This window comes from Mus musculus, chromosome 3 (assembly GCF_000001635.26).
Source record: "Mus musculus strain C57BL/6J chromosome 3, GRCm38.p6 C57BL/6J".
NCBI lineage: Eukaryota > Metazoa > Chordata > Mammalia > Rodentia > Muridae > Mus > Mus musculus.
This window is the reverse complement of record NC_000069.6, coordinates 109,497,434-109,510,284: the sequence shown is the minus strand read 5'-3', so window position 1 is coordinate 109,510,284 and position 12,851 is coordinate 109,497,434. Positions and strand designations below refer to the sequence as shown.

Here is a 12,851-nt window from a genome sequence, read left to right as displayed (position 1 = left end):
GGTTGCCAATAGGCATAAGATTGATCCCATGCATATTTTATGCAAGACAAATTTTACAATAGGGATTAATGACTGTTAATGTTATTTGAATATATATATCAATTTTTTAAATTAAAAAATTCTTTAAGCTTTTATTAGAGATAAACTTTTTACTGTTTACTAATCCTCAAGACAGTTATATTTTCTACTACAATTTTATTACAATCACCAGGACTCCACTCATTAATAAACCTTCTACTCCTTTCTGCATTTAATTAAGGAACATACATCATCTGAGAAGTGGGAAGAGAGGCTCAAGCCCTTTGGATGGAAGATAACTCACACTGCATGGAGTCTGAGCCCGCTCACCAAGGACATCTCTACATTACAGATAGTTTGAAAAGAGACTGTTAGCTTTGCTATTCCTTTTATCTCTCCACTGGCTAAAAGTTCTAATAAACTGTTAATATTTATCTAAGAGTTGACACAAAGCAATTCATTAGCCACTTCTTAGTGCTGGGAATTATGTTGCTTGATTTAAAATGAGAGAGCAGTATATCTTAGGCTAAAAAAATTAAATAAGGGGGGAATAAATAAATAAATTCCATGTTAGAGGAAAGATAGATTGGTCTCTCTGTCTGTCTGTCTGTCTGTCTGTCTGTAGTTGTGTTTTTTATGCTTCTGTGTGTATCTATGCATATGTGTGTGTGTGTGTGTGTATATATATATATATATGTGTGTGTGTGTGTATATATATATACATATACAAATATATATGCATGTATATGTGCATTTGTGGTGCATTTGTGTCTCTGTGTGCATTTGTGTGTATCTACATGTATATGTTGTATATGTGAATTTGCATTGTGTATTTGCATTGTGCTTATGTTATGTGTGTTTGTGTCTCTATTTATGTATATGTGTGCATTTGTGTCTATCTGTGTCTGTGTTTGTATGTGTGGATATATATGTGCATTTGAGTGTGTTTATATATGTGTCTCATATTGGTCTGGAGCACTGCCATGCAAAAAATCTAACTGCTATATTTCATATGCATTTAAAACTTTTATTTTTCATGTATAAGTATTTGTTTACATGTATATATATAATAAATACAAACTACATATATATTAGGTCCCTAGAAGCCATAGATCACCTGCACTTAGAGGTAAAGATAGTTGTAAGCTGGCATGTGAGTACTGGAAAATGAACTTCTACAAGAGTAGCCAGCACTCTGAACTCCCGGACATCTCTCCAGTCTATTATTATTATTATCATTATTAACATACAAAGCTCAAATTACTTTCATGAACTGTGCTATGTTCAAATTTCTGTCTGGCCTATTTTAATAAACAAACGAAATACATATTTCTACTTTTAGAAATCAATACCTACATATGTTTAAATGTAAAAATTACCTTTCCTTGTAGTTAATAAAAACTTGATACAAGTTCTGGTCATCTTTATTTACAATGGAATCATGAATCTCTTGCATTAAGCTCCGATGAACTTTTACAAGGTCCTTAGAAAAGAAAACATTGTGAAAGAAAAGCAGGGACAAAATGGAACAGAGACTGTTTTGTTGGACTGGACAACGAATAACTGGCCCAACCTGAGACTCATGCCATGGGTACGCACCAAACCCTGACACTATTAATGATATTCCATTATGCTTTCAGACAGGAGCCTAGCATAACTGACTGAGAGGCTCCACCAGCAGTCTACTGAAACAGATGGCAAACAGTGAACAGAGCTTGGGAGTCTTATAAAAGAGTTGCAGGAAGGATTGAAAGAACCAAAGGGGATATGAAATCCACAGAAACACCAACAGAGTCAACTACCTGGATGCTTGGGCCTCTCTCTCTTAGAAACTGAACCACCAATCAAAAAGCATACACAGGCTGGACTTAGGCTTCCTGCAGATATGTATGTAGCAGATGTGCAACTTGGTCTTCATGTGGGTCTCCCAACAACTGAAGCAGGTGCTGTCTCTAAAGCTGTTGCCTATCCTGTTCCTCTAACTGGGCTGGAAGAGGATGCACCTAACCCTACAGAGACTTGATGTACCAAGGTGAGGGGATACCCGGGGAGGAGGGAGTGGTCCTCCACCCTCTCAGAAGAGAAGGGGAGAGATGCATGGTGGGAGGGACAGTGTGATGGGGGAAGTAGGATGGGAGGGCAGTGAATGGGTTGTAAAGTGAATAAATAAATTAATGGAGGAAAAGAACAGTGGGAAGCAAAAGCACACCCCACAAGCATAGCTCCCACTGTGGTCAGACTTGTCACTCCGAGAGGAGAAGGATGGGGGTGGGGAGAAAGGAGAGGAGAAGAGAAAGCAAGAGAGGAGGAAGCAAAAGAAGAGGAAGCAGCAGAGGCAGGAGAAAGATATGGACATGGGAAATAGCAATTTCAGATAGGACTAGAAGTATCTGTGCCCAGTGAAAACAGAAATTATCCTACTTACTACTGTAGGTTAATTTATTCTGTGAATAAAAAAAAAACCCACAGCCGTTTAATCTTATAATCACTGCAAATTTTATAAATAAAACTAATCACACACTTACTGTTTTATTGATGGACTAAAGTAATGAGTTGTGTCCTTGGGACACAGAGATGCAGATCTGTACTTGGGTCAATTAACGGCATCCTGGTGCTAAGCTAACAGCAATCAGACCAAATTACTTAAAACCAGACAACCAATGACACAAATATGTACCGCATCAATTGTGCTAGAAGGTTTATGGTAGCAACTCCAAAAGTCTGAATTTCATTTTTTATTCTGGCAAGCAAGTCATTTTCAGCAGCCAGGGAGTGTGTGTCACAGAGGGGGATGAGGATATTTTAATCGAGGTACTAATTCTCTATTATCTCTTCTTATGTACCTTGGAGCACACAGAAACGTGACAGAAAGCTTGTTCATTGTAGGCTGAAATTTGAAGATGAATATGTCATCTCTAGTATTTTACTGGATTAAAGCCATAAGAAGTAGGGGTTATCAAATAAGGTGAATTTATCAGCATACTACGGGATTTCAGGGTTCCTACTTCCTAAAATGTGCAGGTTTGGGTTTTTAGTGTTGTCTCCAGTTGCTATTGTGAATATTTTCTTTCAGTTATAAAACAATAAGAATGAAGAGGAGGCAGACAGGGAAGTAAAAGAAGGAGGAGGAGAAAGAGGAGGAAGAAGAAGAAGAGGAAAAGGAAGAAGAGGAAGAGGAGAGGAAATTGTGAATCCAAAATGTAAGTTAAGGTTGGCACAACCAGAGGCCATTGATCTAACTGCCAATGGGCAGAGGCCATGACAGAGGAATTGAGAGAGGTAAATGACATTCCAGGGGCTGAGCCAGACAGGCAGTGACATCACAATTACTTAATTGAGAGCAGTTATAGTATAACCAGGCATAGCTAATACACGAATCTTAGGTATTCATTTCTGCACATGTATTCCTTTTTTCTAAAGACTTATTTGTTCGTTTGTTTGTTTGTTTATTTATTTTATGTATGTAAGTAAATTGTTGCTGTCTTCAGACACACCAGAAGAGGGCATCGGATCCCCATTACAGATGGTTGTGAGCCACCATGTGGTTGCTGGGAATTGAATCCAGGACCTCTGGAAGAGCAGTCAGTGCTCTTAACTGCTAAGTCATCTCTCCAGCCCTTCACATGTATTCTTAATGACCTTGAGTTAAAGATATGAGCAAGGATATGATAACTTAGGAAGCAAAAATAAATAAATAAAAATCATAGAAAACCCAAAGACAGTGGTAAAGTAAGCATCAGGAGCGCATTAAAAACGTGAAGACTTTCTAGAAACACACTTGACCTGCCACACCTTTACTTACAGGAATGTTAATAAATACTGAATCAAATTCCGCCGCCGTCAGAAATCTTTTCAATGGTGCCATGAAATACTACCAGGGGAGAAGAGAAAAGTCACTTCAATTAAACATGACTGCCTAATCTATGTAATGATTTTATCAACCAGCATTTTTATTAAAAGAGTTATTTATTAGCATTAAAACATAAATATTAGATATTACTTTCTCTACATTAAAAACTTTGCATTGGACACCTATAAACACATAAATATGGTCTGAAGAGATGGCCAAAGCACTTGCCACACAAGCATGAATATTTCCATTCAGAGCCCCATAACCCAGGAAAAAGCTTGGCAGGTACAACAGCCACTTATAATCCCAGCCCTTGGAAAGCAGTCTCAGATTCTTGGAGCAAGAACACAGCTAGACTACATGCAATTGGTTATCTCTGGCTTCAGTGAGATACCCTCCCTCAATAAAGGAAATGCAAAATAATAGAGGAAGACACCTAATGTCACTTCAAGCCTCCACTCACATGTATACAGATGTGAGTGTGTGTGTGTGTGTGTGTGTGTGTGTGTGTGTATACTCAAGCTAGAACATTTAAATTATAAAACAAAATGCTTCTAAAAGTTGCAAAGGACACTGTTGCCAAGGAGGTAAGCCGTAGTGATGTTCTGAAGATGTATTTGAGGACTCATGTAGAGTATCCCTCTGATTCTCCAAGGTGCTTGAGGCATATCATCTACTCACATACTTTGCACACCATTTCCACTCACTACTTGAGGCTTCAACACCAAACCTGTACCTCTCTTTCATTGTAAGCAATCTCAGTATCTGTATAGATGACCCATATATGAACTTGGCCTGTCAGTGCCTTTATTTCCAATAATTGTGAGCTAAACTCTCAAATCTTGGGATTTGTCTCAAGGTACTGTCATTATCAACAGCTGTGCATGCTTCTTATATTAGTTTCAGGCAGCCATCTCTCTGGACCCTACATCTAGCCCATGAAGTTCATTTTTTTCAAGAAATTCTCTAACCCTGCTGTGTCCAGTTTACTGAGTCTCGCACCCTTCATGGACTCACTATCAGTTTACAGCCCACGATACTGTCAAAAATACCCCCTTTGTCCTCCTCCTTCTCCTCCTCCTCCTCTACCTCCTCCTCTTCCTTCTCTTCTCCCTCTCCCTCCTCCTCCTCCTTCCACTATGTTTTTCTAGAAGGACAAACCTTTGCCTATATCTAGTTTGTCATATATTTCATCAATCCATAGACTATAGTGATAATGTAATATTTTTAAAAGACCACAAAGTGCAATGGGATCCATAATGCCACATGTCCACACTATTTTCCTAATCAACTATTTCCCTGTCCTAAGCAACCCTTCCATGTCTCTTCTTCTCCTATAGATAAAACAAACTTTTACCTGGTTCTCTTTTTCTAACCTCTAAATGTGGGAGTCACGGCGGCAGCCTCAAATCTACTCCCTAAAAACATGCCTTGCCTGAAGTGACCTTATTTAGCACTACAGTCAAAGGGCTCCATCCTTATACAAATTCAACTTTCCTATCAATGCAAGACTTACATCTTTAATATCTGCCTCAATACATCCCAGGGGGAGGGAACACAAATTTAACATGCTCAACAGATTCATGACTCCCTGCTCTCCGTCTTGCAGCTAGCTTCACCATTCAGGCATTCACCAGATTCTAGAATCCTTTGCCTACATCATCAAACTCTGTTGGGTCTAATTTGACAAATTATTTCCAAAGTCTGTTTCCGCTAGATCTCCTTGAGTGCCACGACTTCCTTCCATCCTGATAATTATAATATCCCATTTTTCTCCTACCTCCCATTCTTGCTTCAGAAGAGGCAGAGTACAGTGTGTAAGGTTTAAAAACCTTTATTTTGAGTCTGCTCAAAGCTCTAGCTGTTGTCCCTGCATGACCTGGTAGTCCACCAGGTCTCTGACCTCTTTCTCAATCTCCATACATTCTGTCCACCACAATGGACCACTGCTGTTCCATGAAGCCTAAGTTGACGATTCCTGCATCAGATTTTCATAGCACACTCCCCCATCAGAGAGTCTTTCTCCCAGACCTCTCACATGGCTTGTGCCCTCAACTTTCTCAACTAATGAACTAAGCACCATGCTATTACATAGAGGTCTTCTGCTATCAGACTTTATATGGTATCTCGAACCTGTCATCCTCTCATCCTGATTTTTCTTCAGGAAACTCTGCACAAAACTGGCATACTTATTGGCTTCCAGACAAAATTTGGCTATGATGCAGAAAGTGCCAGAAGAATCTACAGTCTTCCTGTCTTTGCTGCTATAACATCAGTTCTTAAAACAGTGCCATTTCAATGTCAGGCTAGCAATAAATAGTAGTATAATGTATAAATCTGCTTTGATATCTTTATTTTTCTTTGGGAGGCTTTTATTGAGACATAATTCATGTTTCCAACAACTCAACTATGTAGTTTGCAATCTAATGGTTCTTAGACGTTCAAAGCAATGCAGCCATCAAAATCAATTTTAAAACTATTTATTGCATAAAACATTCCGCAGACATTAGTGGTCACTCGCTATTCTCCTCCCAGCCAACCTACCCTCCATAAACATACCTCTAGTCCCTAAATTCCAGGAAATTGCTTCCTGTGTGTAGTCTGTCTATACATTCGCCTATACATTTGGTATAAATGTTTAAATATCCCTTCTATCTAATATAAGCATATATGCTTTAACTACTGTTCCTATCCCTACCACCCATGGTCATACTAATCCCAGATTCTACCTGCTACTTGTATGACTTCATTGTTTGTAGACTGTACCTGTAAGTGAGTCCACGTGGTATTTGATGAGCCTGCCATTCAGTGCACATCTTAGAATATACAATAATATATACATACCGCAAAAGGAGTTGGTTTAGCACATAGATTACACGAGGCAATCCTGGAGCTTTGATACCTGATGACTTACTTTTTCTATTGACTCCAACGTTTCTGTGTATTTTTCTTCTGTCTGCCTAATTTCTGCTAGGCAACAACTCCGTATATCATTTTCTTGTGATTTCTGCAGACAGAAAGGTAGAATTAAAACTATTTAGTTGAGTGCACATAACAATTTATCTAGGAAAAGATCAAAATCTGATTCCCATACACTTTCCATCCTGACAAAACAGCTAAAGGCATGGTTAGCTGCATTTGGGACATATTTTGTTGGAATTTTTTTTTAAACACTGTAAATGAAAAGGTTTTAAGTGATTTAAATACACTTCTGAAATAGATATTCTGCTTAAATCAATGCACCTCATTTACTCAAATGTTAATGAATGTGGTAACAAATAATCTAAGTATTTCCTTCATAGAGAACAGATTTCACATGAGCTGCAGAAATGACTATAAAATACCCAACAGCTCAGTAGTAGGGTGCAGGCCTAACATATCAGGTCAGGCTATCAATCATCAATAACAGTGAGAGCACACACACACACACACACACACACACACACACACACACACGTAAAAATCCATCAAATATTGTTTTTACACAATACTTGGTTCTTTCATTGAGTGTTAAAATACAGCATAATGCTAAGGTCAAAGAATCACAGACAAAACAGAATTCGGTTCCAAACATGATTTTGTTATTAGCTTTATAACTATAAATAAGTTACTAAGTTTCTCTGTGACTTGGTTTTCACTTCTGCAAAATAGAATTACAGCACTAAGGCACTAAGACTAAGGAGTGCCAAGTGACAGAAGCCATGTAATAGAGTACTCTACATCTTGACAATGAATCTACATTATTATTGTTGATGATTATAGCCCATAGCAACCACCTAGAGCTGTGAAGGGGGTGGGGTGGGGAGGGGAGTGTCCTCGGATGGGAGAAAACTCTGAAGATCTGTTGCCACCAAAGCAGGTAATTACTATAAGCACTGCAGGAGGAATGCATCTGCAAGCACATCCAGTGGTGCTGCCAGGGTAGCCCACCTCTCATGCATCAAGTTAAACCCACGTGATTATCTTTCCTATATATAGACCAAGTGACCTCCCCAGCCCCTTATTATTAAAAGCCAGAGCACAGAAAGCTGAGCCAACCCATGAAATCCCCAAAGAAGCTAAGTCACTACCCAGCTCAATGAGGAAATCTCTAGGACAAGAGACAAATATGCCAATAAATGCCCAAGTGACTGACTTCTTACATTTTCAAATTAGAGATGAGAAGACTGTTGAAAGCAGTTCTTTCTGGATGTTCCAGATAGAGGCAAGGCACAGGACTGCTTTGAGAATATAACTAATTATGCCAGTATTTGCAGAACTTAAAATAAAAGACATTGCCTTGTCCAGCCTTGATATGATGGTGCCTAGCATTAGTGCATGGGGCTATGCCATGTTCAGTTCATATCCCTGGGAGGCCTGCTCTTTTGTCAAGGGAAACAGTGCAGCAGTGGATCTGGGTGAGAATCAAAGTTGGGAGGGAGGGGAAACTGCAGTCAGGGATGTAATATATGAGAGAAAAATAATGAAAGAAAAGAAGAGAAGGGGAGAGTCACTTGTATCAGCAGCTACTGAGTAACAAGACACTGTCACGGACATAATATATTACATTTAAAATGGAATATATGTATGTTTTGGAAAAAATGTACTTTGACAATTAATTATAATTACAATTACATTCTCATGGTTTGCTGTCGTTATATCCTATTGCCATTCTGCCATTTTTCAGCACTGGCCCCTCTAAGACTCAGTTTCCTCACTAATTGAAGGAAAGCATTAGACCACAAGGCCCTATAAACTGGAAAACAAACAAACAAAAACCAAGAATACATGCCTGCATCTACAAAGAAGTTACATAAGTTATAAGCAACAAGGACTTTTTATTAAGTATTCCAAGAGAAGTTAGTAATTATATTAATTAGTCTTCTAACTAATTGCCTTCCTAATAAACTACTCAGAGTTACTTCATAAACAAAACAAGTAAATGCCCTACAGGTTGCTGGGCTTCCTCCGCCTTCATCAAGTCTTCATAGACTTCTCCGCCTTCATCCTCGCCGTACACACAGTCATAGAGGTCTTCTTCATCTTCCACGCGGGTTTCACTGAAACAAGGAATGCAGAATAAAGGCTGTGCTCTATCACACAGAGGATGCTACATGGAGACATGGCCTACAGGCTTCAGTTCACAACAGACTGACATTTTCCCACTGACATCAGCAGAAAACTCAGAGAAGAAGAAAACTGGAGTTAGTAGAGACCATCCAGAGGTTCCCATGACAACTCTGTCCCTTCACATTATCTCAATGGCAAACAGCAGAATCCAGAAACTGGGACAATGCTAATGAATACCTAACTGGCTATTTACTTTCACTGAGCTCTATTCATGATCATCTTGCAGCTAGTCACAGCTCTAATCTTCATGTCATATGGATATGGTTTAGTATTTGATCTATGAAAAAAATGACAAATTTTGAAGACCAGAAAGATACCAGACTTGTCTAAGGCAGAACATAGTCTACAGCAGAGCCTGGATCTAAATAACAAGTTTGTTTTACACTGAGTATGTTGACAGACTCGTCACTCTGCCTCCCAATTGCAGTATTCCACAGCCTCCATTATGTTATTAAGGGCATAATGTGGGGAGAGCACAGTTAAGGAATAGTTGACATAGTAGAAATCTGTTTGACAATAGCATCAGTTACTGTAATGTTATTATAACCAATTCAGTTCTTTTCAGACCATACTTCTAGAAGCCCATTTAGAAGATACATATACCTCTTTCTATAACCAGACTGTCATTATCTGTGTTAACTGTTTGTATTTTATTTTTAAAGGAGGGAAGAGATGCATAAATATTTTAAATATATTTTAAAGTCATTAAACACTGCTGAGTGATATGTGGTATTTGTTCTTTCGAGGCCCCCATCAGCTCTTGGTCCCAGGGCACTGTCCCCAAGCCCCTCCTGTGGAACCATCATCACACAACCAACTGTGTGTCAATCACACAGTCAATCATGGCCTTCTGTCCATTTTATGACTGTCACACTCTTCAGCCTTCCATCCTAGTTCAAAAATTCTAAAATGCCTTCTACTAACACAACCCAAAGAACGGCCTTAACCAATTCAGAGATGTTGCAATGAAACACTAATCTCTCTGAGAAAGAAATTCAGCCCTTTAATAGGGCCAGCCCTGTCAGCCTGTACCAGGTGAATGTTACAAATTGACACAAACAAAAGTGAGAACACTGGGGCTGTGTCACTCTTCCACTTGGAACATTTTTCAAAGCTGGTACAACCACAGGCTGTGTTTGTCATAAAAGACTATTTGGAGGCATTTGACAGAAGTGAACTGTCAAAACCCAGAGAAAAGGAAGGCTCTGAAGTAAAGAAGGGAACTGAAGCTTGAGAGAACTGTGCTTAGAGAAAAATTCACTTCTGAAATACTTGTCCACCCACCCACCCATCTGCTCATCCATCCAGCAGGTTTATAAAGAACTGACTGAATTCTTATATGCTCTATAAGATTCTAGACATATGGATCAAAAACTCTCTCATTGAGGATCTGGACCAATGTGTAAAGTCAAATGAAGTGGTAATCTGAGTTTGAGTCCCCAGAACCTGCATAAAGTGTAGCATGTTAGCACATCTGTAATCCAACATTAAGTTCTCGTCTCTCTTGACCCAGGCACAAGAGAAACCCTGGAAGTCTGCAGGCCAGCTAGCTACACTGCTGTGTACAGTCTCAAATAATGTAGGAGGCAAGGTTGCTGCCTGACCTCCAAACTCACACACACATGGGACCCATGCACCACACTCACACAGGAATGCACACATGAATGCGTATCCTGAGCACCCATTCTACACAACACACAAACACACATAATTTGGCTTGTATGGAGAACAGTCCATAAACACACAACTCTGTATATGTAATGTAGCAAGGTAAATGAACAAGCTAAAGGAGCAGGGAAGAGTGAAAATAACTAAAGAAAGTGAGGGAAGGTGTCATGGCTGAGCTGGACTAGGAATATGTAGGCTGATTCAGTACATTGCTGCTGTAAAACATACGGGTTTCCTATCCTAATAGAACTTCAGGACCAACCAGCATAGCACACATCCACATCAAATGAGGAGAGAGACAGCGGTCCTGACAGGGCACTAACAGGAAGGTTGGTACCCCAAGAGCTTGGGGGTGCTGTGCTGGACCACTGGAGGGTAAAGCTGAAACAAAATTGTGAAGAGCACTGCATTTGGTGGGGTATACTTAGCTGGGGTATCTGAGAGCCAACAGGAGCTTCACAGAGGAGAGAAGGTGGGAAGGCCACAGCTAGGGGGGAACAGAGGCCAAGAGGCCAAGCATGTGAGGCTGGGAGCTATAACTAAAGTAAAGGCTGCTGAGGAGGGAGCCAGGGAAAGTCAGAATTGTGACAGCAGATTTAGAGACCCTCTGGAATTAGGGAGAGAGAAGAAAGAATGGAAAATGCCTTTCAACATTGAATTGAATGCCGATGAGTCAAGCCATATTGGCTGCTACGTGATTTCCATAGCTGGGCTTCTGTTGGGCTCTGGATAGGACATGGTGGGACAGTTGGTTGGTCTGAGAACTTTGTTTCATTATGTCTTCGATGAGGGTTGAGAAGGGAGTCTCTCTATGCAGTCCTGGTGGTCCTGTGTCTGGGTATTTTGTGTAACCATCAAAGGGCAGTGAAGTCAGCTGAGATCAGGATGGAGCTAACTAAAATAATCAAACTTAGAAAGAGGCTGGTTCCAGGCTCTGGCCAGAAGCCAAATGGACTATGACATCCATCCCCTGACACTTTGAATTGAAGGCCTCCTCCTACCTGACACCTAACATTCCCTCAAACTAAATCTCACCTCACACTATCACTAAGCAGAACAAAGTGGGTAAAGGCTATATAAAAAAGTGATGGGTATTAGAGACCATCAGTGGGGTTCAGCAACCATGTGGAGCTTTGAAAGGAACATTATCACAGCTCTGTACAGATTATGTTCTTCCTGGGAATCTGATTGCAAGACCAGCAACCTTATAGTTATTCTACAAAAGACCACTATTAATCAGATAATCAGCATCTATCTTACTCAATGGCAGTGAGTTCTTGGAAGTTTAGAAGCAGGAAGAGACAATCCTCAAAGGACATTTAAAATATATGACTTCAAAGCCACTCCAAATGCCACATAAAATGGAAAAAGCTGCTGGCTGCCCATTGTTATGGCTGGGAGCTCCCAGAGCACTAAGTCATCACACATTTGGTCCCAGGACAGTAAGAACCTCTCACTCCAGGGTCTGAAACATCTGGGTTCAAAGACTACTCTGTGTGATGTCACCTTTGACGAGTTAGTTGTGCATACAAATTTGTTTTTTTCTCCATATAGATTATAACAGTGGGAACTTAACACAGTAGTTACATGAGATGATACACAGAAATGAGCACACAGCACACTCTCACTACTGAATGATTAGATAGCTCAACCCTAACACATAATGTCTGGCAAACAGTAGATGTCTAATGTCCTTATGGCTTACTTCTATGCATACACCAGACACAGCTTAGTCGCTTTTTATTTTTTTCTCCTTTTGCATGTATAGGTGTATGGGATATAGTTGCATGTGCATAGGTATGTTTGCATGTGTTAGGATGTAGGTATGTGACATATGTGTACAGGCTTGAAGTTGACGTCTGGGATCTCCTTTGATTGCTCCTCCACCTTATTCATTGAGGCAGGGCCTCTCAATCAAATCCAGAGCTCAGCCATCTGGCTGGTCCCGTTATCCAGCTTGCTGTAGAGGAACCTTCTGCTTCTCCTTTCCAAGGTTAGAATTCCAGGCAAGCTGCAGTTTAAAGTTCTAAGAATGCACAAAACTCTGTGAAGGGATGCCTAAGAAAGACTGGTGAGGGGCCAGTTATATGAGCAGATAAAACAGTCAGTGCTGGACTGTGGATTCTCACAGACTCCAGGAATTGCCCTCGGAGCCTAATCCATCTCTTATAATTCTGTGCAAACACACCTGATCTATATCATAAGG

General features: G+C 40.0%; 1 protein-coding gene across 3 annotated transcripts in view; it reads right to left on the bottom strand.

The window, feature by feature from the left end:
• The window catches only part of Vav3 (vav 3 oncogene), a 345,230-nt gene that overhangs the window by 175,410 nt on the left and 156,969 nt on the right, over positions 1-12,851 (bottom strand). For all 3 annotated transcript variants that reach the window (XM_006501820.4, NM_020505.2, NM_001378987.1), the window contains exons 5-8: positions 8,799-8,907; positions 6,783-6,875; positions 3,821-3,889; positions 1,398-1,501 (exon numbers count right to left, since the gene is read on the bottom strand). In XM_006501820.4, coding sequence (XP_006501883.1) covers positions 1,398-1,501; positions 3,821-3,889; positions 6,783-6,875; positions 8,799-8,907 — 375 coding nt within the window. The remainder of the gene's footprint in view (positions 1-1,397; positions 1,502-3,820; positions 3,890-6,782; positions 6,876-8,798; positions 8,908-12,851) is intronic.